This window comes from Oreochromis niloticus, linkage group LG4 (genome assembly GCF_001858045.2).
Source record: "Oreochromis niloticus isolate F11D_XX linkage group LG4, O_niloticus_UMD_NMBU, whole genome shotgun sequence".
NCBI lineage: Eukaryota > Metazoa > Chordata > Actinopteri > Cichliformes > Cichlidae > Oreochromis > Oreochromis niloticus.
Window position 1 is genome coordinate 3800446 of NC_031969.2, and position 27796 is coordinate 3828241.

Below are 27796 nucleotides of genomic sequence, written 5' to 3' on the forward strand. Positions count from 1 at the left end.
GTCAGAGGACTGAAGTGACCAGACTGAAGGAGCCTTACCTGAAAGAAGACTGACATTTATTTCAGGTAAGTTCGAGATAATTTCATTGTTCAAGACATTTGAACAACAACAACAATAATAATAATGTTTCTAAATATATGTATTTTTAAAAATAACGATGCAGTTGTTATTTAATTGGTGTACTGTATTTATTCTTATTTTATTTTATTCTAATTTTTGCTTCATAACTTTTGCACTGTCCACTTCCTGCTGTGACAAAACAAATTTCCCACGTGTGGGACTAATAAAGGTTATCTTATCTTATCTTATCTTATCTTATCTTACTTAGATAAGGGACATTTGATTTTACAGTGCAGAGTTTCTCTTCATGTATGATGTTAATTTAATGGCAGCACTTTATCCTTAGCTACAGATATTAAAACATTTATTAGCAGACAAATCAGTAGGTTTTATACTCTCCTGAATCAAAGCACATATTAATGCCTAAAAAACCTCCTAATTACTGCCGATTGATAGTAAATGTGAACATACTGTTTATGAATTATAATCCTAAGATACTTTGCTCACTTATAAGGGCAAAAGGTTAATGATTTTTTTTCAAGCCTTGTGGAAAGTCATTTCAGCATCATTTTTTGTTTTTGAATGTAGTTTTGAATACAACACACTGTATTTATGCCACGAAGGTAACTGTTTATTTAAAGTAAAGTTTTCTGTTTCCCTAACTCGCAAACCTATATGTTTTAAAAATTATCTACTTATCTAACTAATTATCTAAATTATCTTTTTATTTGTTATCTATCTCTTACAAATTAGATCTGTTCAATGCATTGTTTGCATAAGAGATTTGCCTGGCAAGCACAAGGTTTCTGATTTAACACAGAACCTTGTGGGGTTGCGTCAGGAAGGGTTTTGGCTGGTGTAAAAATCAAATATGTGAAGCTGCCTGCTGTGGCCACCCCTCTTAATTAAGGGAGTAGCTGAAATTTTTCATTTGTCCTTTCGCTGTAATATTTGTGACAGCTCTACAAAATGACTAGAAGAAGGGATTTAAATTATTTAAATATTCATTTAGATTGTCAAACAAATATCATTAACCTCCATCCCCAGTCCTTTGCATTGCCAGGACACATAGTTCAAAACAGCATTTCTTTGCAGTCAGAGGAGTTGCTGATCAAACTGACACTGTGCTGGAAATATGCAGCCATTACACAAACATGAAAAAAGGTGAGAGGATTTGTTTCAGCTGTTTGTTAGGTACTGGTGAGTGACTTATTATTGGTAAAAAAAAAATATTGGTAAAAGGCGCAGTGTAGTTTACAATGTTAAAATACCCTAGTACGCAGATTTTGTCTCAAGATATGATGTTAAATGAATGTTATTGTTGCACCTGACATAGGTTTAATATCGTATTCTATGGGTTGATATTCAGTCGACTCATACATATTCAAGGACTGCAATGAATGAATTTAACATGGAGAAATTAACATATACTTAAATATTGCATATACTCTACACTGCTAGTTTATTGACTAAACAATATATGTTTAGTGGGAACTAATCATATATTGTTAAAGGTAGACTACTACTACCACACAAAACTCATGCAAGTTATATAATACAGTGCAGTCTTACAACTTAATTACAGTTGTATCCAAGTACCTGTAAACAACCCAAAAACTTTGTTTTAAATAATGGATAATATATAATCTGTGATTCTATCATCAGATTTTTTTCATCACATGTTGTTTTTGATACTTGGATACTTTATAACTTTTTTTCACTTTGATGATTGAATGTTTTCATTGTGTCATTGCAGTTCGTAATTAACATTTGAAAAAGTGATATTCGAGTAAGCTGTCAACAGTTACATCATGAAAAAGGCCGCAATAATTATGATGGTCCTATCAGGTAAGTTTCCACCTCACATTTATTTTGCTGTAAATTTATGACAAGTTTAAGATGAAAAGTAAAAGAAAAGAATTCCCCATCAATTGTGCACATTGCTCTTGTCCCTGCTCTGTTGGAAACACACTGTTCTTCTGTTAAATGTCACATATTTATAGGATAACTCCTCAAATGCCACAAACTGGATGAAGAGGGTTTTTTAAACGAACACTTAAAAGTAAAACTAAAATATATTTATCATTTCCACAGGAATATGTTTCCTTCCTGCTTGTTTTCCTCAAATCTACCACATTAGTCAGTCTCCAGAAACATGGACTGTCGCTCGGAAAAAGTGCCGGAGCAAGTATACGGACCTCGCAACAATAGAGACGAAGCAAGACGTGCTCAAAATAAGAACGCTCACAAAGACTCTCAGCTATGTCTGGATTGGACTCCATGCTGACACGGAATCATGGAGGTGGTCTCTGGAAAACCAGAATTACTTTAATGCACAAGAGGCTGGGTTCAGGATGTGGGATGATGGGGAACCCAGTGGTTCAGAATATTACAAAATTTGTGTCAAGCTGCAGAACAATGGGAAATGGACTGTCCAGCTGTGTGAAACACCAGCCCCACTATTCTGCTACAATGAAGGTAATTAAATATAATCAAATTGTGATTATTGTTTTGACTTTGAGAAAGCATTTTATATACAGTCTATCTATCTATCTATCTATCTATCTATCTATCTATCTATCTATCTATCTATCTATCTATCTATCTATCTATATCTATATCTATATATGCGTGTGTGTGTGTGTGTTTGTGTGTATATAGGTTTAAATATATATGACTATATTAAATACATATGACTTTTTAAAAATTGTGCCTGATCTCAAATACTTTCAGGCACATCAAGCTTCATCTATGTGAATCTAAATAAGACCTGGAAGGATGCTCAGAGCTACTGTAGGGAGCACTACACTGATCTAGCCAGTGTGAGGAATCAATCTGAGAATGAACAACTGAAGAACATGCTAAACAGTGCCTCCGCATGGATCGGTCTTTACAGAAATTCCTGGAAGTGGTCAGATGGGAGTGCATATTTGTTGGACAACTGGGCTCCCAAAAACCCTTCCAGTTTAATCAAAAACACATGTGCTGGTTCCTTCTCTGGAAAGTGGTACAATGTTGATTGCAATGACTACTGGAACTATGTCTGTTATAGTGAGTTTTGATTTGTGTTCTTGCAATTTACACCAAAATTTACTGAAATTCTTAAAGAACCATTATTTTTACTTTTTAAATTTCCTTTAATCCCCTTCCTTTTTTTCCATGAAAGGAGCTGTCCAGGTGAAAAAGGTGGTAAAGTTGGTGCTGAAGAAATCAGACTCTTCTGTGAACATGGAGGAGGTGAAGGGAGAAATCTTGGAAAAGGTATTTTCACAAAACAATATTCAGCTATTATAAGCAGATAGACAATTGGACTTTGGCTTCTTTTGAATACTTAACCCTAAGGTTAAGTGCCCCAGGGATCTATCCTTGGGCCATTATTTTTCTCGCTGTACTTACTCCCCCTTGGTGCGATTTTTCGTAAACACGGAGTGTCATTTCATTTGTATGCCGATGACTGTCAGCTTTATTTACCTTTTAGTCATTTGGATACCTCCCCATGTCAATCATTGCTTGACTGTCTTAGTGATATTAAATTATGGATGGCAAATAATTTTTTGAATTTTAATGATCGCAAAACGGAAGCAATTTTATATGGCCCGCATCGCTCTACTGATACCCCAGATGTTGATTTTGTTGATTTGACCTCTCATCTGAAAAGTTCAATCACTAATCTTGGTGTTAAACTTGATTCCGCGCTTACTTTTGAAGGTCATGTAAATGGGGTGGTAAAATCTGCTTTTTATCACCTCAGACGCCTGTCGAAGGTTAAGCCTTTCCTTTCCAAACCCAATTTGGAAACTCTTATTCATGCTTTTATCACCTCACGTCTGGACTATTGTAATTCCCTTTTAACAGGGGCCGGGTCGGGCACCTTGTCACGCCTTCAGTTAGTGCAAAATGCGGCGGCACGATTTTTAACTGGTAGTAGGAAATTCGATCACATCACTCCGGTTCTGGCTTCTTTGCATTGGCTTCCCATTGAATTTAGGGTTCGTTTTAAAGTCCTTTTATTGGTTTTTAAATCTTTAAATGGTCTGGCCCCTGTTTACTTATCTGATTTGCTGAAACCACATGTTCCTCCTCGCTCGCTCCGTTCAGCTGAGCAGCTGTTGCTGTCGGTTCCTAAGTCGCGGCTGAAATGCAGAGGAGACCGAGCTTTTTCAATTGTGGCTCCGATGCTCTGGAATAACCTTCCCCTTCAAATTAGACTAGCGTCATCAGTGCAGGTCTTTAAGTCCAGATTGAAAACCTATTTTTATTCCCTGGCTTTTAACTCTGTAGGAAACTGACACCTTCTTATTTATTTTATTGTATGTAATGATTTTATCGTATTTTTAAATTGGTAGTTGTTTTAATCTGTGTTGTTCAGCACTTTGGACTGCCTTGTGTGTTCGTAAAGCGCTATACAAATAAACGATGATGATGATGATGATGATAAGGATGATGGGATGGTGGTGACTGGGTGTATGTTACAAAGTTAAGTCTTATGGTCACATTTCACTTTCCCCTAAACTCCAAATAAACTGCCAGTGGGTGAGAACAGTGACATTATTATTCTTTAATGTAATCCAAGTTTCAAACATTTAGCTGTTGATCTGAGGTGAACTTGAAGAATTTCGATGTAGTCCTACAATTATTCCATTCACTTTGTGCAATGTACCAGTACCACTAGCAGCAAAACAGCCACAGAGCATGATGCCACAACCATTTACTCCAGGGGTCTCAAACTCCAGTCCTCGAGGGCTGGTATCCTGAAACTTTTCCATGTGCCCTGTTGCAACGCACCTGAATACAATTAGTAGGTCATTAGCAAGCGTATAGAACTTGACTGCATGCTGAAGTGGCAACCCCTAACGCTAATCAAGTAAATTTAAGTAAATGTAAGTGTTTGGAAAAATGTACTTCTAAAAGTAATTTTATTGCACTATGTTAATTCACTCATGAGCATCCAATCATGTTCTATAGTGTCTTGCTAATGACCTACTAATTGTATTCAGGTGTGTTGCAGCAGGGACACATGGAAAAGTATCAGGACAGCGGCCCTCGAGGACTGGAGTTTGAGACCCCTGATTTACTCATTCAAACGTACCTCTTTTAATTGTGGCCAAATACCTCAGTCTTGGTCTTGTCTCACCATAAAAAGTTTCTCCAGAAGGCATTTAGCTTGTCCATATGGGCAGCTGCAAATTTCAGTTTAACCTAAAGATGCCAATTTTAGAGTAAGGGCGACTTTCTTGATTGGCACTCTCTCAGTCCAAGGCGATGTTAAACTTGCTTCTCTTTGGACTGCTGGTGTTCCAGCAGTTTTGAGTTCATGACACCCTTGAGCCTTGGCGATTATTCCTGAACATCCTAACTAATTTCCTGTCATCTGAGGGTGATAGTTTGGATCTTCTTCCAGAGAAGTGATGATAGATCAAAAATCTTGCACCTAAATATAAATTTTGATCACCATTGATCAATGGCCACGAGTAAATGGTAAATGGACTGGTTCTTATATAGCGCTTTTCTACTCTTCTGAGCACTCAAAGCGCTTTATACAACTTGTGCATTCACCCATTCACACCCATTCGCACAAGCACATTTTCTTAGTGCTTTCTAACTAACATTCACACACACATTCACACTCCAGCCACCCCTGCGTACCCTGAGTACCATTCACAGAGAGTTGGGGAATGACTGTAACTACAGCAAAAAATGACAGGATACCTTTTTAGACTGCGAGATTTCCATCAGTAATGGAGGGAATTTAAAAAGTTGATTTGTACCTTAAATCAGTGCATACGGATTAGTACTAAGAGCTAAAGTTCAGAGTTCCTAGAAGGAGCCCACGAAATCTTCAGGATTGAAGACTGTGTGGATGAAAGGACCAAAATCACACATGAGCAATGCATGTGACATCTGGATGTAGCGTTTTCAGTGGGCAAAACGTTTTGTCTCATCCAGATGAACAGAATCAATGTTTTGCCTGAATGATTGAGCACGCATCAAGACAATGTATTTGACTAGTTTCTGCATACAGGAGGCGTATTGAATCAGTCATCACCAACAAAGAGTTTTGTACAAAGTATTTTATCAGTTTCAGTAAGCGTGTTCAATACTTTTCCCTGTGTCATTTCTCCTTTTTCATTATTACATATAACCTAATTTATGGACATCTATGGTTTGATTTCTTTGCATGTGTGGATTGGATGGGTTGTTACCAACATGTGCTAAGAATTTTATGTCAACAGCACCTCTATGAGAATAGTTCAAAGCAATCATTAAAATTCCCAGATAAAAATGACATTATCCCCATGATAATTGTACATAAACGTCTGACCACTAATATATAATTTTTTATAATATGAAAATATTCTGATTGTTCTCAATCAGAAACTAGTGAAAATTAATAAAACACAAATTTCAGTCGCTGAGAGAATAATAAAAACTGTTTGTGATTCACAGCTTATTCAGAAACTGAAGGAGCAAAACATAGCTGGAAACGTGAAACTGAACTGGGTAAACCAGCCTGATGGAACGATCTTCAGCAAGAAGAATGAAGAGTACAAGGAAGAGGAGATATGCACCATCAAATGAAGATTTTGATTATCCAGCTTAGTATTGCATAGTTTAGGGCATCATAGTGTAGTGTGCCAGTGGCCAAGGTGGCATGGCTCATCGTTGGATAAAGAAAATTATATCACTTATATATATTATACTATACTATACTGTAGCACAACTTTTGCACTGTATTGCTTTCTATCACACATTAGACTGAATATCTCCTGAATGTATCATTTGAGAATATGAGTATCTTAAGGGATGCAGATTTTATTTTACAGAATATTTCAACTCAGATTTGCAACACTTTATTAAATCTAGTCCTGGCAAGTTTTCTCAAATTTGCCATGTAGAGAAAAAAAAAAATGAATGTTTGCTCTTACTCATTTCTGTTGTTTTGGGATTTTTTCCTTTATTTGTGGACATTAAAGGAATATTAATCAACTCTGATCATTAGTTATTCTTAAGAAAGAAGAATAGCAGAGGTGGTATGGAGACTGGAACGAACTGTAATAATTATACTTTGGCAAAATAAATTTTGGAAAGACAAATGATGTTTATTTTTTATCTATGTCAACATTTGGCAGTGTTTTATATTACAACTTGGTAATAATATGGCAATTGTGGGGTCATGATTTTACATGACAGAATAATCAGTTAAATATAATATATAGTTATTGTGTAAATTTTAAAATGAAGTCTATCCCACAAAACAGTTTTGGTAAGAATATAATATCTGTTAACAACAAAACTGTAAAATCTTTGTAATATCTGAGATTTTAAATAAAACATGTAGACATTCATGTTGGTTATCATGAGGTGATAAAGCCTTCAAAATTAGAAAAATATTCTCTGAAATATAATTTGGTAAATATACACTCAAGGTAAAAATGTGATAGTTATTCTTGTGGTTTTGTACCTGGAAACAATAGTGGTAATTTCTGTATGTTTCAGTGAACGATCAAAGCTTCAAAATTTGAATCTACCTGTTTTTAATTTTAAGTTAATAGTAGATTAAAATCAACTTCCAGAGCTATAATAATTATCTTTTTCTGCTACATTTCATAGTAATACTTTCCAAAAGTAAAAACCAAGGAGTCGGTCATACAAATCACTCAATGCTTGCTTGTTCAGGTTGGAGTACACACAGACATTAGTCACAAGGACATGACAGCTTTACCACAGACATGAGGTAGGACTTCTTACAAAGTACACGGACCATTTGGAGATTCACGCTTATCTTGAAGACATGATGAGAGTCCTGTGACTCATAGTATCAGGGCCCGCAGCCTTGCTTGAGTGGAGTTTCATCAGCTGTCTCGTGATTTGTTCAGCAGTAAAGGTGACTGGAGTGGGAGGAGTGGAAATCCTGATATAGAGCTCGGGATCAAGACATCACCAACACATTGCATTATGGGACTATTGTTCATATATTAATATATATTAATTATATAATATTAAATATTATTATTATAATATTAAAGAGAAGCTATTCCGAAAGTCAAGAAAAGTCAGAAAGCCATCTTAAATCTGCACTCTAATCAAAAAACAAGAGAAAGTGACATATTTCCTTGGCAATGTTACTTTTAAAAAAAACTGTCATGAACAACACAGGCTTATAGGTGTAAATTACTAATATAAATTGCTAATGTTTCCCAGTCATATGCAAAATGTTAAGACGATTGTGCAACACACCTGCAACTTGAATACAATACTTCAATGCAAGAGCTGTAAATTTAGGCGAGAATAAAGAGTAATATAACTAACTAACAACCTCTTATTACCAGTTTTAATTCACTTTTTATGTAAATAGATACATTTCTATAAAAATGTAACTTAACATGTTTCCCTTGTTACTGCAGTTTACCTGCAGTACCTTTGCAGCCTGGGAATCACTGTTATAGAGGTTGCTTTTGGATTTGAAAGCAAAAACATTCCCTTAAAACATTTAGAAACTCTTTATAATGGTGAGCTGTGTTGTAAAATGACATAAACATAAGATTACCTCTGTACAGCAGTCTCTGTTCAAAGGGTCCAAGTCTCTGATCCTAGGGGTATTACCACAATAGGTTAACAGAAACTGATTTAAGCCAGTGATGGGGGGATTCGCCCAGCACTCACTACTAAATGCCTACCCCGCAGTCTGCTACATGATGGGGACAGACAGATAGTCAGATAGCCCTGCTTACAGGACTTATTGATTAGATTCACTCACTGAATTCCATCATTACACTCTTTTTATACTGTCTAAGGGTTGGAAATCAGCCATGATAGCTTGTGTAATATTTAGTTATTTCTGGAAGAATTCGGATGGCTAAATCCACAAAGAACAACAGCAGAGGCCAGATAATCACAGTCTGTACTGGAGATCACAGAAACTATCACAACTTATTTCTAGGTATTTCTTTAACCACAATTAAGACTCTGACTATGCTTGTTTTCTTGTTTAGGTGTGACGTTAGATCAAAAATCATATTGACCCAACGGCCTACAAGTGTGTCTACCCTGGGCTGGATTACCAGTCCAATCCTGACCTCTGTTGATTCTTCATATTAGCTCAACAAGCTGTTTTACACCTGCTTCTGCTGCCCCAAGGGCCAGAACCCCCCCCCCCCCCAAAAGATATACATGTAGCCTCATATTCTTTTTTTTTTTCTTTAGAAAGAGGTGCATCTGAGTTTAAATTAATTTCTGTTGTCCCATCATGTGGATTACAATGTAATTTCCTTGAGTCCTTTGCTTAACTATATTTATGAAATGTATTTAAAGTCTTAACGTGACAGATTGAAGTTTTTAAATAGAGACACACATACGAGCACGTTGTTGTGTCAGTGATCTGTTTTGATTCATTATGATGAAATAACAAACCGTGAATGATATGAAATGATAATTTAGCCACAGGATTTTTTCAAACAAAAATGTGTTTATAAAGCACAGCAATAATTACAACAGTGTAACTTCTTAGCAGCCCAGACAAATGATTGTATAACCAAATTTCTATCCAAGACCGTTAAAATTATTTTTCAACCCTTTCACAAGACAGAATTAAACAGAAACTACATACAACAGGCAGGTAAATTGTTTAGGTAAACAGTAAATAATTTGATTCAAATACTAATAAAAACAAATTAAAAACTGGACTTGCAAAATTAAGAAACAGTGGGAAACTAAGGTAAACGCCATTTTTAAAACACGCAAGGCTAGTATAACATCACTTTGTGATCCAGTTCGATCGTAGACGCAAAAATGACGTAAACACCAAATTTGATTGATGAATTTTCCCGACTGTTCTTGAACGCAGCGCGTCTCGTCATCCTGACCCGGAGGAACTTCTGTTCTGCTTTATTACCCACAATTCCTTTCTCCGCCTTCCTCTTTCCGTGCTGCAGCAATGTCTAAGAGAGGTATGAGGCTTGCTTTGTAAAATCCACCTCCATCTGCTCTTTCTAAGATGAGCTACAGCTTATAGAGTTGCTTATGTGTGATAGAGAGGCTAAATCAATGTTTTTGTGTGACCAGTTTTAAAATTATGACAAAAGTTAGCGATTTTATAAAGATCGCGGTTGAGATGGGAAGTTGAAGGAAGCCATGTTTTTCGTTCAGCGCCATGTATTACTGAAACGAGAAATGCTAGAGGCCGAAAATGTGTACGTGCTAGTCGCATTTTCCTCCACACACTTTAGCCTTCTGTTTGGTGAAGGTCTTTATTTTTATGTGAATTATAACGATGCTTCCTGACCTGAAATTGTACCAATGAAGTGAATTCGTTTGTGGTAATCAGGGCTAGCCGGGAAAGCTAAGCAGCGCCGGTCTACATTAAGCGTGAATTATGGATAAGTTGGAGCTGCCAAATTTGAAACAAACTCTTGCTGAGCAAAATGGAAAATGCTTGTAGTTTTAGCTCTTGGTTACTACTTACTTGCGTTTACGCTTAACCCAGTGAAATGAAAATAGCTCTACAGTGTTCACGTGTTTTCCGGCTCCGAAATCAAACAGAATAGCAAGAAGTTGTATATTTGTCGTATGGTTTGTGCTAAGTTGGTTAAAAGGAGCTTAAGCTGCTGGCAACTGTGTAAACCAGTGTCGATGACTGCATACATGTAATGTCATTAAGGTTAGAAGTTCCTTTAGATTGGGCTTCTCTGAATTTTAACCATCATTGTGCCCTGACCTGATCAAAGGTCATATTCATGCTCTGTTATAAGCTTCAGTAAAGCATGCTGTAGCTTGTGGCTTATGTATTACAGTGGGTGTGTAGATTTCTCAAATGTGGCATTCGCTGCTAAAATGAAATGGACCCATGTGATGATTAAAGGCTTATCCGAGTCAGGGATTTCAGTGTCACTATAAGTACACAAGGGCACTTGTGGTAAATATTTACATTTGAAATATCAGTATCTTTCCTGAGTTTAAATCACAAATGCCCAATTTGTCAGGTAGAAATGATTCTTACTCGGACGTTTTTCTCTTTTCCTGCAGGACGTGGTGGTTCCTCTGGAGCCAAGTTCCGCATCTCCCTGGGTCTCCCAGTAGGAGCAGTCATCAACTGCGCGGACAACACAGGTAGGTCTGTGATAACTCGTTGCTGTGTCAGGTTGACTCCTGTTGGCTTTTCCTTTTGCTTCTCTTGTTCACCTTTTCTTTACAAAAAAGTCTTAAACTCTTAACTGATTGATGGGAATTTAAGATCCAGCCAAAAACTTACTGTTTTTCACGTTGAGCTGTTATCTTTTCACTAAGACCGGCCACATCATTCTTCACTGTATGTGATCTAGTTTATTTGGTGTGCTCCTTGTAGTGTTTGTGATTGTGTTGTTGTAAATGGGTCAAGTTAAAAGTAAAAACATCAAAGTATCACAAAAGGACAAAGTTAGTAAATCTCAGTTTTTTCAAATTTTGGAAGTGTTGTGAAACTGCTTCATTTTTAACTTGGTTATGGAGCATCAAATGCTGCTCAAGGATGAATGTACTGGAAACCTAGATTTATTTCTCTTACTGCTTGGAATGGCGAGAAACTCCTCACTACCTTGGTATTGTCCTGTGCAGAGAAGAAACCCCTTTACGCGTTATTCCCTGTAACTTCATAGTATTTTTTGTTTGTTGGTTTTTTCTTAATGCAGTTGTTTGCAGAGTAATGATCACAAAAGGTTAATAAAACACATTAGTAAGTGTAATCATTGTAGCTTTTGTGTAGATATTTGTTTTAATCCTTGTTGCTTATACCTGCTGATGTTTGCACTGAATAAGTCTGCTTTTTGTTGTTCTGGAAGCAGCTTTATCATTAAATGTAAGTGACGACTTGGAAAAACATGTCTACATGGTATCTACTATACTCAGTAATGCACATAAATGGATTATTTGAGGGTTTGGTTTTTTTTTAACCTCTGTGTGAAAATTAACATGTATGCAAAGCATCAGTGTGTCAGTTCTCGGAGAGAGGTTTTCTGTCAGGGTCTAATGTGACTGGAAATTAGGAAAACTTGGATCTCGCCCAAAATGGTTCTTTTGTTTCCACTTTCTCTAGAGAGAATGCTTTTGACCACAAGTTTGATTGTACCTGAAGGCTCACATAACTTAAAATCTATGTTCAAAAACATGTTGTTGAAGTTAAACTTGGATTTATATGCAGATTAATGAGCACTCTTGATAACAGTGTATAATTATTTAACCTGGGGGGGGGGTAAAGTAATTATACACTGCAGGCGTGTTGTTTTTCTAGAACAAATTTAAAAAGTACTTAGCAAAAAAGGAAACAGTTTCAGAACTTTGAGTACCTGCATCTCACATAATGTGAACCTGGCCATAAACATAGCACTGTTGTTTGAAAGTGAAAATGCAATAACAGGATTGAAGAATTTGGACAATGGCTACTAGTTGGTTACTTCTGTCCACCCCTTCCAAAAGCACTTGCTTTGTCTGCTCAGTGGCTCGGTGAGTTGTCGTAGAAGGGAATATTGATTTCATCACTGTGGGTGAGACAGCAGCGACCCCACTGTGGCTGACTGATCTCAATCAGGGATGAGACAAGCTGACAACGTGGTTTTGTCATAAACAGGAGCGGGAGTAGATCTTATTTTCTTCCACCCTGTCCTCTGTTCTCATTATGGTGTTTCTCACTATGTTTTTCAGGTGCCAAGAACCTGTACATCATCTCTGTGAAAGGCATCAAGGGCCGTCTGAACCGTCTTCCTGCTGCTGGAGTTGGTGACATGGTCATGGCCACAGTCAAGAAAGGCAAGCCAGAGCTCAGGAAGAAGGGTAAGTGGGAAACTGGTCGTCATGCAGTCTTCACCAGACATGTAGGTTCTGTTTGCGGCGTTGCACACTCTTTCATAAACTCATTATTAAATGTCATTTAAGCTGCTTTCATGCATGTGCTGTAATTTGTCAATGGCGAATAACAAAACAAAATTAAAATAAGGAGCAATATCTCCATTCAGTCTTTCTTCTGTGGATCCATTAACAACGAAGCTGGTGACTGTATTCCTCTTTGTCTGTTCAGCTTTACTTTAGTGAAACATGCAGGTTCTAGTTGGAGTAGCCTTTCAGCTGGAAGATCCCTGGAGCAGAGCAGGAACTACAGTCACCAGCTGCAGTCTATAAATGTCTAAATATAAGTTGCTAGTCTCAGTTGCAAAAAGTGTTTAAATGCGGTTTTTAGTTTTAAATTTTGAGCTCAAATGAACCTTGTTCCCCTCTCCACAGTGCATCCTGCGGTGGTGATACGGCAGCGGAAGTCGTATAGACGAAAAGATGGCGTGTTTCTCTATTTTGAAGACAACGCGGGTGTCATAGTAAACAACAAAGGAGAAATGAAAGGTGGGTTTTTGAAACGTGGCGTGTCATTCATCCTGCTTGCTGTACAGGGAGATGATTGGTGTGTTGTCATGACAGGAGCATATTTGCCCTTCCAAAAGCACTTGCTTTGTCTGCTCAGTGGCTCGGTGAGTTGTCGTAGAAGGGAATATTGATTTCATCACTGTGGGTGAGACAGCAGCGACCCCACTGTGGCTGACTGATCTCAATCAGGGATGAGACAATTTATAAATACTCAGTACAACTTTTTCTTGTAATGTATTGGTTAATGTGATGTTTCACCCAAACTATGTGCTCCCAGTAATGAAAGTAACACCACCTTATAAATTTATCTAACTTTTATGCCTCTCCACTGTAAAATCAGTTTATTTTTCAAGCTTTTAAAATAACATAAGTATTGGGACTTGCGTACCTTTGTGTGTGTGTCTACAGGTTCTGCCATCACAGGCCCAGTGGCCAAAGAGTGTGCTGACCTGTGGCCCAGGATTGCCTCCAATGCTGGCAGCATAGCCTGAGCTGGACCCCGCACCTGTTTGTTTTCAATAAAAACTTGTTATTGAGATGTGTCTTGGTTGTTTCATTTACCTTTCAGTCCAAAATATTAAGACTATTACAGAAAAAGCTCTTATGGTTTTGATTAATATTCATAAAGAAACAAGTATATGCTCAGAACTTGTTTGCTAATATGAAGTTTATTTTTCTTTTATATTCAATATTTACATGACTGAGAGCTGGTACACCTTGCAGTTCCTCACATTAGATACACTAGGGCCAACAAAGATATTGAAGGTGTTAACAAAAATGTCAAGACTACAGCTGGGGGTGGTCAAAACTTTGAACCTGACTGGAGAATTTAAATCAAAGCAAAGAACAAACTCGTGAGGGGTGAATTATTTTACAGCAGATATGAGGAAGGGATAGAAACCACACAATATTAATAAAGAGGATTACACTTCAAAATGTGTTTCTACAGTGTCTAGCTGTCTCCACCTAAACGTGAATGAAATCTTCCCCAAGTCGACTTCTTTATAGGAGTATGGCAGTAATAGAGTTTAGAATGTACAGTGGAGGTGACCTGCGAATTGGCATGTATGTGTACACCATCCTTTTCCAGCTAGTGTATAAATGTGCTTTCCTGATCAGCCATTTTCAGTTCTGTCTGCTGTACTTGGACATCCCTGGCACCTCACTGCTTGGCAGATGGAAGCCACACTACCATCTGCATAGAGCATGTTTTCTCTGTCATAGATGCCTTCATCATGCCCATGTTACAAGGTCAATCGGTCTGAAGTACAAAGTAAACAAGAAAAACATTGCATTTTCCTGCACTTCACTGTGACAATATGTCTGCATACAGTTTCAGTTGTCAAAAAGTGGCACTTAACAAGGGTACAGATAATACTGTACTGAAGGTGCATCTTCAGCTGTGGTCGTGTGTACCTGCAGGTTTAGTAAAAGAACTTTAATTGGAAGTGTTAATGCAGAGGTTAGTGAATGTCATTGACACAATGGACATAAAATGCCTGATGAATAAGCAGACGGTGCAAAGCTATCAAGCTGCAGAATACACAGTTGTGGTCAGAAGTTTACATACACTTGATATTTTGAGCCTTAATAATTTCTTTGAATTGTTCTTTTCCCCTGGTATAATGATTGCAGGGCATACATCTTTAATGTTTTAAAAAAATATTTAGTACACAACTTTGAGTTTATTTGGTTTTTTTCTGTAATCCACACAGGGTCAAAATTATATATACAGGCTAAAAAATATACACACATTCACTTTTAGCTTTAAGGGCATTCTCATTAGCGATCATAATTGACTTTCTCTTTGCCAGCATAGAGGGAATTATTTGACAACAATCACTGAATTGACAAATATGCAGAACAACTGGTAAGTCCAAGAAAGGAGAATTACAGAGTTACACAACTTGGGAAGGTGTCTTGGAGCCATTTATAAACATCTGCAGATTCCAAGATCATCAGTTTGAACAATTTGGTGTAAGTACAAGTTATATGGATGTGTCATCACTGCCAAGTTCTGGAAGAAGACCCTACCTGTCACTCAGATGAAGAAATTGGTTAGCATATTCAGGAACAACCAAGGCTCAAGTCTGCCTGAGTCTTGGACTCTGCTAGAATGTCAGTGTCACTGTACAGTAGGGCAGGTTTGGAATCACTGTGGAGTTTGGAGGATTTTAAACCTCTGAAAATATACTGACTATCGAGCATGGTGGTGGCAGTATCATGCTCTCTGGCTGTTTTGCTGGATACAACTGAATGTTTCAACAGGACAGTAATGCTAAACACGGATCAAAACTGGTTTTGGAGTGGATAAAGCAGACAAAGCTTCTAGAATGGCTTTTCCAAAGCCACTAAAATTTTGGAACACCAGGTCCGTACCAGGAAACCAAACAATTTAAATGAACTCTACCAATTCTGCCAAGAAGAGTGATCAAATATCACTAAATATGTTTTTGTTAACTCCTAAAATTGCTTTTGTGACCACTAGTTGTGTAGTATTGAGGTAGAATGGACATACATTACAGCAAAAGGCTCTATTTGTATGTAGTAGTTATGTAGTAATCCATTAACATTTAACTAATAAACAACAATTCATCATTACTTTAAGATATGAAAGTCATTCAGTTTGGGAAACCTGACCCTTAAGAGATTCTTCAAATACAGAAAGGCTTTCTGCTGCAAGGACGGGTTAGAGAACCCACAGCTCATCAAACAGCATTGCTCTAGTAATGCCCCTTTACGTCTAAATTAGTTTAAAATTGGGAGGTAAAACTCTTTTTTGATCGTTATACCAAATACACTATCAGCCAGTTTAAGTTTACCTAGTGGTTTATAAAATAGCTGTGATTGGACACTCATGTCTACTAATTTGTATGGGCTGTAAGAGTTTTGTTCCCACATACTAGGGCAGCACATAGGTTAGTACTGCTGCCACGGAGGTGTAGAAATAAGAAAAGTGTATTTTAAATTTTTTATCCAATCTAATCTAAAAAGAAATTTCAATGCCATTTTTCCTTTTTCAAAAACAACCAAATCTCAGCATACTTAAAATGTGTGGCAAAGTCGTGTACTCTGGACACGTTTAGGATGGTGCCGTTCTAGTATTACTACTGTTTGTCAGAAATGCTGTGTCATCCATGGCAACTCAAGTTTTCTTCAAGATATTTTCAGTGTCTTTTCAAGTTTTCCTAGATGGACATTATTCTCCATTAACACAGCATACAGTCTGCTCTGAACTTCATGGACAATCATCTATTTTTCAGGAGAATGGCCCATGCAGATGGCTTGAAATGAGAACGCAGCCACCAACAGCATTTGTGGGAATTACTTGAAGATAGTTGTACAGTCTGTAGGTCTTCATGACTTCTTAATAGTGAAATTAAACAGTTTGATGTCTTCAGCAGTGTTTAACAATACAGTAAGACAAGAAAATCCATTAAATGAGCATGTGTTTACAGTAAAATTTCTTTGGCTGTGCTGTAGATGTTCAAATAGGGCATGCAGTATTTCTGAGAAATTCCTGGTCTTTACATCTGAAAAAAAGCCTACATTTACTGTATTTGATCAAAGGGCTAGCATGCCAACTTTTCAGTCATTTTGTATGACTGCAGTTCAGTTTTGAATAGAGTAATGGACTGATTAAGATAGGATATTAACCACTTCCTTAGGGATTTGTTTCAAGCTGTCTCAGAGTTGTGTATTCTATTCTTTTGTTTGGGTTTCTACTGTCAATATAACGTCTTTCCCAATAGTCTTGCCAACCAGCTCCATTTCCATGCTTGACACTAAACATCTCTTTGATTATTTTACAGTTTCACTTTTATTCCACCGATGCTAAACGGAAGTAGCTTAGTGCTTTTTAAAAAGAAAAAATACAGTAGAGCTTACCCAATGCTGTAGTGGAAAAAGAGTTTGAATTTCCAGGGAGGCACCTTCACTACAAATCAGAATTTTGGCCAAGCTATGTGAAGTTCCCATTGTTTGGACTTGAGATGTACCATTTCCCAGAGAGAAATGAGAACCATTTTTTTAATTTCCCAACAAGTTAACTTTAGATCTTGAATTCAGGAAGCAGAACCGAAGCTGTTCTATTTGGATAATTAAGCTAGATTCTGAACAACAAATTTTGTGTGGTGCTCTAATAGTTGAAGTTTACTGGACTCATGAGTTGATTTGTACCTCAAGAGTGTCTCTGCCTCTGATAAATCTATCTAATAAATTAAAATTCAAGGTATCACGTCCAGTCTAGGAATAAATGGCCTCCCTCCTTTCCCTTTGCTGTCCTCGTCCCTGGGGGCCTCAGTGCGGGTGCTCTGTGTTGGGCTGGGCTGTGGGCGCTGTTCACAGGTGGCGTGGGGGTGGGTGTGCCATGTCCCGTCTCGGTAGGTGCAGTAGCATACTGTTTGCTCGTCAATATTCACACGCTCGCCTGCTGGGATCACCCTGTTCCCAGCAAAACAGTTGGGACCTATAATGACAGTTAACATATTATTGTGTCCGAGTCTATTCTGTCATCAAACAGTGAATCAGTTCATAGAAGAGTGTATCCTTCCTCTGTAGTTGAGGTTCTCACTTGTGAAACATGCTGGCTGTCTTTCTAATGGGACCACACATTTAGTCTAATTGTGTTCAAGTAGGATTTACCTTTAAAAATTAATCATAACCTTAAAGAATAAATAACTCAATTTTTTCATATTTTAAGTCTCAGATCTGTAATTACAGACAAATCTGGCTATAGGTTATTATAGGGCTTTAACCCCCATTTGATATGGGGGTCCCACCCCAAGCTACAACCCACCAACCACCCACCTCAGCACTGTCAGTATTAGCTGTATGCTTCATGCTTTGTGAATTGTTCAGTTAAACAAAATATTATCATGGCTTGCTAGTGTACTTGAAACAAACAAGCACACAGTGCACTTTTAAACCCAGTGAAATGTTTTTTTCATTGTAACACAGGTCTAAATATAATTTTTTTTTACATAACAATGAAATTGTGAAAACAGAATAGATAAATAGAAACTTCCTGATTAGAAAGCCAACAGTATGTTACCAACTATAAAGCCTGTAGTTTCAATACAACATCACCTGAGCTCAAAACACCTTGACTGAACTGAAGTCTATTTGACACTTCTGTGTGTCAAATAAAAACAAAGTTATTGTAATATGCTGACACATTATTTATCGGTGCATTTTTCCAGTACTGAATGAGAATCTGTTTACACTGGACTTATATATGCCGTTCCATAATCTGTTGAAATATTACCTGTTAAAATATTAATATTATTGTTTTTTCCTGGTTCGTATAAATTATGTCAGTTTTCTTGCATACAGCAGTTTTACTGTTTATTTACTATTTTAGTTTAAGAAGTCTCTCTTCCCAAAAGATAAATGAATCTTGCCCTCTAACATCTCCAGGTCTATATGATAGCAGAGCAACAACAAAAATGCAGTTACAAATTGTGTGGGATAGCAGTTACTGACTAAATAATGCAAACAGCCTGCCTTTGCATTCCTCACACACAGATGGGGTTCCTTTATTTGGCGGCTACCTAAGAAACAATTACCAACCCCAACCAGCAGGAGCACAGGAAGTACAGTTCATCTAATGCCAGATCTGACGGCATCCAATAAAGCACAGCTGACATAAGGGAATTTGGCACTAGTAAGGGAAAAAATAAATAAATTAAAAAACACTGTGACGCAACAAACCGAACCATCTGTCCCGCTGTCTGTGCAGAACTGAAGCAGTAAAAATAGAAGGTTCAACTTAACTGCAACTGCCATGAGACACCAAGAGCAAGGCAACAGGAAAGCATGTTTATGTGCATGTTCCTGTTCTTTTTTTTTTTTACCTTTTAACTGCTTTCCATGTCCAATTTATTCTTTAATTAAGGAAACATATAAAAGCAAAGTTAATATACCTGCTGCTACAAAAGAGCGCGCACACACACACACACACACACACACACACACACACACTGATGCACTAGTGTTTCAAAGCCACTTTACTTGCCACTCAGACTTTCATCGCTACTTGCCAGTAGCGATGAAAGTCTGAGTGACATAACGGGGATGACTGTCTAAGCTGCAGGGTGTGTGAGGTGACATAACCAGTGCTGCTTCTGAGAGCTGCAGGGTGAACACAATGACTGTCACAATGACCTCTCTTACAAATGGTTTCTATAGTGCACACTGGGATCAACAGCTTAAGTGTGTGTGTGTGTGTGTGTGTGTGTGTGTGTGTGTGTGTGCGTGAGGATGAAGTCAGTGAGATGGGATATAACAGCACAGAGGAGAGTGGATGTACACATGGATGAAACAAATGACAGGTGAGAATGTGGAAACCATTCAAACAGCCACATTTTACTTGAACTGTTATGAACAAGCCTGTTTCCAAAAACACTGATAAGCTGTAAAACAAGGTATGCACTGACTTTGTAAGTCATTTAACATCCATTTTTAATTAGAACTTGCAAACTCACCCCAACCCAGGGGATGATGATATCTCCCCCGACCTGAGTTGTATGTCATGAGTCTCTAGTTGTGATAGCGGTTGCTTCTTCCAGATGTTGGACTACTGAGCTACTAGTTGTTTCGATGTTAGTCTAGCTGTTGGTGTCAAAGAATCCATATTCCTCATCATGTAACTCCTTCCGCTGCTATTGCAGCATAGTGTAATAGCATGCTAACAGCTCCCTATTCTCATTCCTCATCTTCTTATGCTTTGTTGTTTCAGTAGCCCACTTCTCATCTGTGTGCCCTAGTTCCTCAACACTTGATACAGACTTTGTTAATGCAGGCAACGTCCAGGTATGGGTTATGTGGGCTATGTGTCTCTTGCTCATATTTCTGATGCTCATATTCCCTTACCGGACCACAAAAAAAATGTCCCTACTTGACCTGTAGGCGGTCTTTATCCTTCTCTATCCACTACCATGGGCCTAAGAGCTTGAGGGTCCTGCGCACTTGTACACAGTGGTTCCAGTTACCATTTTTCTAGTTACTGGGTATAGCTACATCTATCACTACAGCCAGTTTATCACTATTACAGTTTATTTTGTTTGTATATACTGTCAATTTCAGTTCTTTTAAGAAAATGAGAATAAGTAAAAACGCACTGGTCAATCGGTCAATCTCTAACTGAGAATTCAGAGCATTAGAAATGGCTTTATGCAACTCTTGCTATCGTCCACTCCTCAACAAAATTTTAACTTAGTTTTAATGATTACATTTACTACAGAGAGTAAGTGAAGCAATCTGAAAAGTTTTGGTAAGTACTAGGGGAGCACTAATCCAATATTTGGATCAGATATCGACCCGATCTTGGCTCAAAAAAGTAAATCAGCTGTTGGTGACAACAGGCCAATCAGTGGGGCTGTCTATTTGGATCAGCATCAGTGCTCTGGTTGGTACTGGGAGACCTAATGGAGGAAGCTTACAGCAAATTATCAGTTTTTTGATATCTGAAGATATTTCATAATCATTACACCAACAGCTTTTCTTTGTATGTTTGCAAAGGTTTTCGATTTAACTGCAAACTGTGCTCAAGCTCAGATTTGGAGTCACTTTTACTGTCATTATGAGAGAGACATTATATAAGTTAGAAGGCCAAAGGCTGCTGGTTTTGTGTAACACTCGATGGGAAGCTTATATTTCACTTATGGTAACATAACATTATGAACAAAATCTGCCCACTGAAACTAGTGTCTTTAAGAAAAACAACTGTGAAAAAGGCAAAGAGAAAGAAACAATTTAAACCCAAGTGACTCTCACCGGTCTTACATATGGGGCAGCAGTGGTTGGGTTCGTAGGTGGGGTTAACGCAGTGCGGGGCTGGGCAGTCGGAAATGCTGCAGTACACCTCTCTGTTGGGCTCACAGCGACATCGCTCACACCTTGACAGCTGAAACACACAGGTAACGTGAACATCATTATTACATGTTAATATTTGGATAGCCTGCATGGTCTCAAGATAAAGATGCGTAACAATGGTAGGGTTAGAGTTGCTTTTTCTTTAACATTCTGCTGCCTTCAGAATGTTAAAGAAAGGCATCCTTTTTTTAAAGTGGTAGTGCTCTGGGCAACAAACCCATCCTGGACCCATCCTGTCCTCTATCAACAGTTTAATGCTTCTGTAATAGCGTGGTGTATTAGTACAGGGGATAACATCTTTGCACACTTTGGATTTCCCAGTACCAGCCCAGTATTATTTAAATGTCAGCACCTATCTGAATATTGTTCCTGACCAATGTCCATCGCCTTGAGACTACAGTCTACACATCTCCCTACACATTACATGTCACAAAGCTCACACCACTCAAATGGTTTCTTGAACACTAAAAAAGGTTCAGTGTGGCTTCCACATTCACCAGCGCTCTGTCCAATAAAGCACCTTGGTGATGTGGTGGAACAGGAGATTGGCATCATGGATGTGCAGCTTTTAAATCTAGAGTAACAGTCTGATGCTATCATGTCAGTCTAGACCAAAATCTCTGAGGAATGTCACCTTGTTGAGTCAATGCCAAAAATAATGAAGGCAGCTCTGAAGGCCAAAGGGGATCAAACCCAATATTAGCAAGTAGTAACAATTGAGTGTATATCCAAAACATGTTTATGGAATTTATTGTAGGTTACTTGGTTAGCTTATTCGTCTAAGCCTCCAAACAATCATAAATTGGGCCAAACGACCTGCAACAGCAGGAAGGGTCTGGGTTTGAATTTGGTTGTCTGAGTTGTTTACAGAAGTTTTTTTCTAGACATTTAAAAAATGACCTGAAAATGAGGAATTTAATGTTTCACCTTTTGTCCCAAAGTTATTCGAGCCTGTTGCAAACTTGTTTTTTGTTTGGTTTTTGTTTGGTTTTTTTTCCCTCTGGTTTTAGATGAGTTGGTAATTTCACATTACATGATTATGTATTACCAATGAAAAATGTATCAGTGAGATGACGACATACAGTATTACTGCATGCATTAAAACTATTCTGGCAAAAACAGCTGTGTTCTGTAAAATAAGGCAAATAAGGGCTGTGTATCTAAAGTATGCACATTCTGAACTAGTCTTACTAAGTGTTGTGAGACAACAAAACAAAACCAAAAATCCCCCCAAACCCTGTAAACCTTTATTTTTTCTGCAAACGTGTTGCTTATTTCTTTGGAACACTTTTAGAAAACGTCAAAGGAGTTTGCAAAGAAAAGCGTCTGGACTTCTTTAAGTTGCTTGAAGACGTTTCACCTCTCATCCGAGAAGCTTCTTCAGTTCTAAGGTCAAATGGCCGAAAACATCACAGCGACACAGCGAGGATGCTATACAAAACAATCTATGCTTTATATGTGTCATGCAGCTGCAAGAAGACGAGAAAATACAATATTTTACTGAGCGGCAAAAAAGCAAACAATAATTTATGATGTTTATTATAAGGAGGTGATGGAAATACATCTGGATTGAGAGAGGGTCCCTACTAGCATGGAACACGTCAACAGGGTTGTAATATTATGAACTTGTGGCTGGGACATGGATTGGAGGAGTGATTCGGAAGTTTGGATCTTTCTCACCCTGAACTCCTCCAGCAGCCTGTATGTTTTCCCTCCGTAGACACAGACTCTGCCCATAGCCTCGCACACCGGGCAGCACGCTTTATACCTGATCCGCGTGCACCGGGGGTGGATGCGAGGACACTTGGGCCGGACGCATACTGGACCGTCGATGGTGCATGTGCAGGGACACGACGTAGGACTCGGGTAGTAAACCTCTCCGATGCTGTACACGAAGCCGTGGTCGTCGATGCACCACTTCCCCCTGTAGTCGCCGAACTCGTAGTCCAAGTCGGTTTTGGAGTATTCCACAGCAACCGCCACGCGCGCCGGACCGTGCGGCAGCGGAAGGAGTAGCAGGATCTGCACGAGCAGGACGGAGAGGTAGCGGTTTGCCATGGCGAACAGGTTACCTGACACTAAACCGTGTGTGCGTTTACTGAGGGTCTTCTCTAACTGAACTTCTCCTCCTACTATCAGGAGCGCCTGTGACGCCCATACATGCGCGTCAGCCTGGAGCGTCACTGAAATTACCCGAGGACAGCAGGCGGCTCCCCGAGCCTTTAATTTCTGCCAAATCCGGAGGTAACGTTGGGATATTAAAGCGCAGGGAAGGGCAAATATTTGATCATAGCTTAGTTTTATAATAACACATTTTTTAGGGTCAAAATGTGATAACAAAACAGGAAAAAAAGGGAGGAAAGAGCAAAGCTGAACAAAAGTTATAGATGTGTGCAAGGTGTTATCTGGGAAAAAGTCAAGGGGGCGAGGTTGTTTTAATATTTTATGTTGTTTTTATTCATGTTTAAAGAATAATCAGTGATTTTCAACTAAACAAAGTTGGTACCTAAACATATACCACTACATTTACATAAAAAATGTATTCTCTTTTTCTTTACATTTATTATTTACACAACAGCCATAGTTTCATTTTTGCTCATTTGCTGAAATGTCACCAAATAAGATTAAATGTCATTTTAACTTCCCAGGATTGCTTTTCACATTGCTCCAGAGGTTCCAACTTTAACATATCAGACAAATAAATGAATAAATAAATACTACTGGAATTTCTGAAAAGAAATCCATTTTGTAACAGACAGCGGATGAAAACCATGAACAGAAACAGCTTTTGTATATGATAACAAAATCGTATTCCATCGCATTAACATCAATGTTAATATTGTACGGCATTGAATGTAAATCTTTTGTTTTGTTTCAGTCCTTTGTTTATTTTTTAGGAATGAAATATTGCATAAAATGTGTATATGGGAAACTGTTTTTAAGCCAAGTAATGTCATGGATTGTGCTGCTTTCAGTACCTTTAGATGTAATGTCTGTTTAACATGTTACATTTAACCCAAAACTATGTGAAAAAGTACTCTTTGTGCCTGTCCCTAACCAAGTATAATCAATATTACTCAAATCAAACGTTTAGTTGTTTATTTTTTTGCTAAACTTAGTTTTTGTAACTTGACCTAGCAAAATAGTTTCCATGCTTTAATAAAAACACAGCAGTCAGCGATGTGTGGTATCTGTGTTGCACTCAGCAGTGATGCAAGGTTGTCAGAGAGTGCTACCTGGTGGGGGAACCCATTGAGTGATTCTTAGGACACTCTGTCATCTCCCATGATCCACTCCACAGAAGATTTTACCACTGGAGCAATTGATGGTCTAAGATGCAAATATACTTCTGTTTTCCAGTGATTTGGGTGCGACTTTACGGAGCGAGTCATGACACAGATAAAATCCCTCATCTGTCAGTGCAAAAAGGCCATAACAAAACATCACATAACAACCCTTTAAAGGCCTGTGATTGGCCAATGACCCCATCAATGTGTAGACTACCTGATAACAGAGCCTAGAGGTGGTGCTCGAGTATAGTTCTTCTTCGGATCACTTCTTCTCTGTTTTGTAAGTTTGGGTTATTCGGGTGATTTTTAACACCATGACAAGGAAAATCTGAAAGAAGTGGTGGCTGCCCGTCAGTCTGGGAATGGTTGTATAGCAAGGACATTTCCAAACAAACTGAAGTCAGTTATTTTACAGTGAGAAAGGTTATTCAAAAGTGGGAAAAAAAGTTGCCATTCTTCACAGGAGTGGACATTCCTGCAAAATCACTTCACAGTCCAACTGTGCAATGCTCAGATAAAATGAAGAAGAAGAAGAGAAGAAGAACTTTTATTGTCATTGTAGTTATACAACGAAATTTGTTTGGTAGCTCACAGAGGCCAGCAGCAATAAAACAAGAAGCAGCATAGTAATAAATAACCGTAGTAAAAGTATAAGATATAAAGTAAAAGGAAGGCACTTATCACAGTAAATAACAAAGAAAATATAATAGTATTTACAATATGAGTTTGAGCGCAAACAGTATAAGATAATATAACAGTATTTACAATGTGGTAGTTGAGTGCAAACATGAATGTCCCATAAAGTGTTTAAGATAACAAGTATAACAGTATTTACAGTGTGGTAATTTAGTGCAAACATTAAACATTAATGCCCAGTAAATGACTTTGTACATTAGCAGCAGACATGATATGGGGTAAAGGACAGAGAGGGAGAGTTAGCTATTGTGTGTTGGGGGAGGGTGACACAGGCTACAGCTCTGGGGAAAAAGCTGTTCTTTAGTCTGTTTGTGCGGGTTCTGATTGCCCTATATCTCTTCCCCGATGGGAGGGGTACAAAAAGTGACCTGGATGGGTTGGGTCCTTGATGATGCAGCTAGCTCGCTTCTGTAAACGGCTAGCATAAATGGTGTCAAGATTCGGGAGTTTGGTTCCAATGATCCCCTGGGCAGTTTTGACGATCCGGGTCAGAGCTCGACGGTTTTCTGCAGTGCAGCTGAAGTACCACACTGTGATGCAGTGACAGAGGATGCTCTCTATTGTGCTCCTGTAAAAGTTTACTAAGAGCTGGGTTGGCACATTTGCTTTCTTAAGTTTTCTTAGGAAGAAGAGTCTCTGTTGTGCTTTCTTCACTAAGTGGGATGTGTTAATAGTCCATGTGAGATCTTTTGTTAAGTGTAGGCCCAGGAATTTAATGTCATTCACCCTCTCAACTTCCTCAGCGTTTATGTGGAGGGGTGGTAATGTTGTTTTCTTGGCTCTCCTGTAGTCTACACCATCTCCTTTGTTTTGGCAGTGTTCAGAACCAGGTCGTTGTTTCCACACCATCTGATTAGATGTTGGACGTCCTCTCTGTAGTGAGACTCGTTGTTGTCTGATATCCTTCCCACTATTGTAGTGTCATCAGCAAACTTCACTATGGTGTTAGAAGAGGAGTGGATGGGTTTGCAGTCGTGTGAGAATAGGGTGAAAAGAGCTGGACTAAGAATGCAGCCCTGCGGTACTCCTGTGTTAATGGTGATAGCAGATGATGTAAGGTTGCCCACCCTGACCTTCTGTGGCCTGTTTGTGAGGAAATCCAAAATCCATGAGCAAAGTGGTGGTTAGTCCCAGGTCAATCAGCTTGTTTACGAGTTTGTATGGCACAATGGTGTTAAATGCCGAGCTGAAATCTACAAATAGCATCCTAACATATGTATTGGGATGCTCCAGATGAGTAAGGCTGGTGTGAAGTGTGATTGAGACTGCATCCTCTGTTGATCTGTTCCTGCAGTAAGCAAACTGTAGGCTGTCCAGGTCAGCAGGGATGTTAGCCTTGATGTGTGAAAGAACGAGTCTCTCAAAACACTTCATGATCATTGGTGTCAGAGCGACCGGGCGATAGTCATTCAGACATTTTACTGACTGTCTTTTGGGCACAGGAATGATGGTAGTTGATTTGAGGCGTGTTGGGACTGCAGTCTGCTGCAGAGACAGATTGAAGATGTTGGTAAACACCCCCGCCAGTTGGTCGGCACATGACTTCAGCGTGTGTCCTGGAACCTTGTCTGGTCCTGCTGCTTTGTTGACATGCAGAACAAAACAACAAAAAACAAACAAAAACAGCTTCATCTTTAACTCTACAAGCCTCAGTTAGCATTTTAAATGTTAAGGTTCATGACAGTACATTTGGAAAATAACTAAACAAGTATTACTTTTTTGGAAAGGCGGCCAAACAAGTCTTACTCTCTAGAAAGAACATGAAAGCTCAGCTTATGGTTAATGCAGGTTAAAAGCTCTCAAAAATCAACACATCATACTAAGATCTACAATATCTCAAGAATAGATGAAAAACAAAATTCACTGACATCTATCAGTCTGGAAATGGTTACAAAGTCATTCCTAAAGCTTTGAGACTTCAGCAAACCACAGTGAGAGCAATTATCCACAAATGGAAAAAACCTTGGATTAGTGGTGAAGCCTCCCAGTTTTGGCCCACCTACCACAATTACTCCAGGAGCACATCTGAACAACTGCAGGCCTCACTTGCCCCAACTGAGGTCAGTAATGATTCAACATGGTTCAACAAACAGCTTAAAAAATGCTGAATTGAGACAATTTTGCACTGAAGAATTCCTGCACAGAGATGAGAATGAGTAATTGCAGTTCTTGCTGTCATGAGAAAGACTCATGACAGCAAAACTATTACAGGAATGGTGGCAAGGCCACTGGACAGATACGTTTTCATATAGTTAATGTTTAGATAGCTTTGATAGATGGATAAGTCATATAGAAAATTCTTACTTCACATTATTGCTGCTATAAGTCAACACTTCTTGAGCGAAGTGGAACCATAGTTTAGTGTATAATATTTATTTCTGGACTGTAGTTGCCATCAAATTATATACTTGTAAATGCTTCAGTGCATTAAATCACTCTGTTAATATGTAAGATGCAGTTATGTGCAGATGCAACATTAACTTTTCCAATCA

At 38.4% G+C, this 27796-nt stretch overlaps 3 protein-coding genes across 3 annotated transcripts; 2 read left to right on the top strand and 1 right to left on the bottom strand.

Moving 5' to 3' along the window:
- Positions 1 to 7128, top strand: LOC106098321 (putative C-type lectin domain family 20 member A). The gene is made up of 6 exons (XM_019358318.2): positions 1 to 65; positions 1817 to 1908; positions 2155 to 2538; positions 2794 to 3111; positions 3227 to 3321; positions 6508 to 7128. The coding sequence occupies exons 2-6, from the start codon at positions 1872 to 1874 to the stop codon at positions 6637 to 6639; spliced, it is 966 nt and encodes a 321-aa protein (XP_019213863.1). The 5' UTR covers positions 1 to 65; positions 1817 to 1871; the 3' UTR covers positions 6640 to 7128.
- Positions 7129 to 9889: 2761 nt separating this feature from the next.
- rpl23 (ribosomal protein L23) lies at positions 9890 to 13981 on the top strand. Its single transcript, XM_003446394.5, has 5 exons — positions 9890 to 10007; positions 11083 to 11166; positions 12733 to 12861; positions 13309 to 13422; positions 13852 to 13981. Exons 1-5 carry the CDS (start codon positions 9995 to 9997, stop codon positions 13932 to 13934), a joined length of 423 nt encoding a protein of 140 aa, XP_003446442.1. The 5' UTR covers positions 9890 to 9994; the 3' UTR covers positions 13935 to 13981.
- Positions 13982 to 14062: 81 nt separating this feature from the next.
- Positions 14063 to 23529, bottom strand: si:dkey-283b1.7 (von Willebrand factor C domain-containing protein 2-like). The gene is made up of 3 exons (XM_003446442.5): positions 22999 to 23529; positions 21220 to 21349; positions 14063 to 17911 (listed from the first exon to the last, which is right to left on the bottom strand). The coding sequence occupies exons 1-3, from the start codon at positions 23374 to 23376 to the stop codon at positions 17670 to 17672; spliced, it is 750 nt and encodes a 249-aa protein (XP_003446490.1). The 5' UTR covers positions 23377 to 23529; the 3' UTR covers positions 14063 to 17669.
- Positions 23530 to 27796: the final 4267 nt, after the last annotated feature.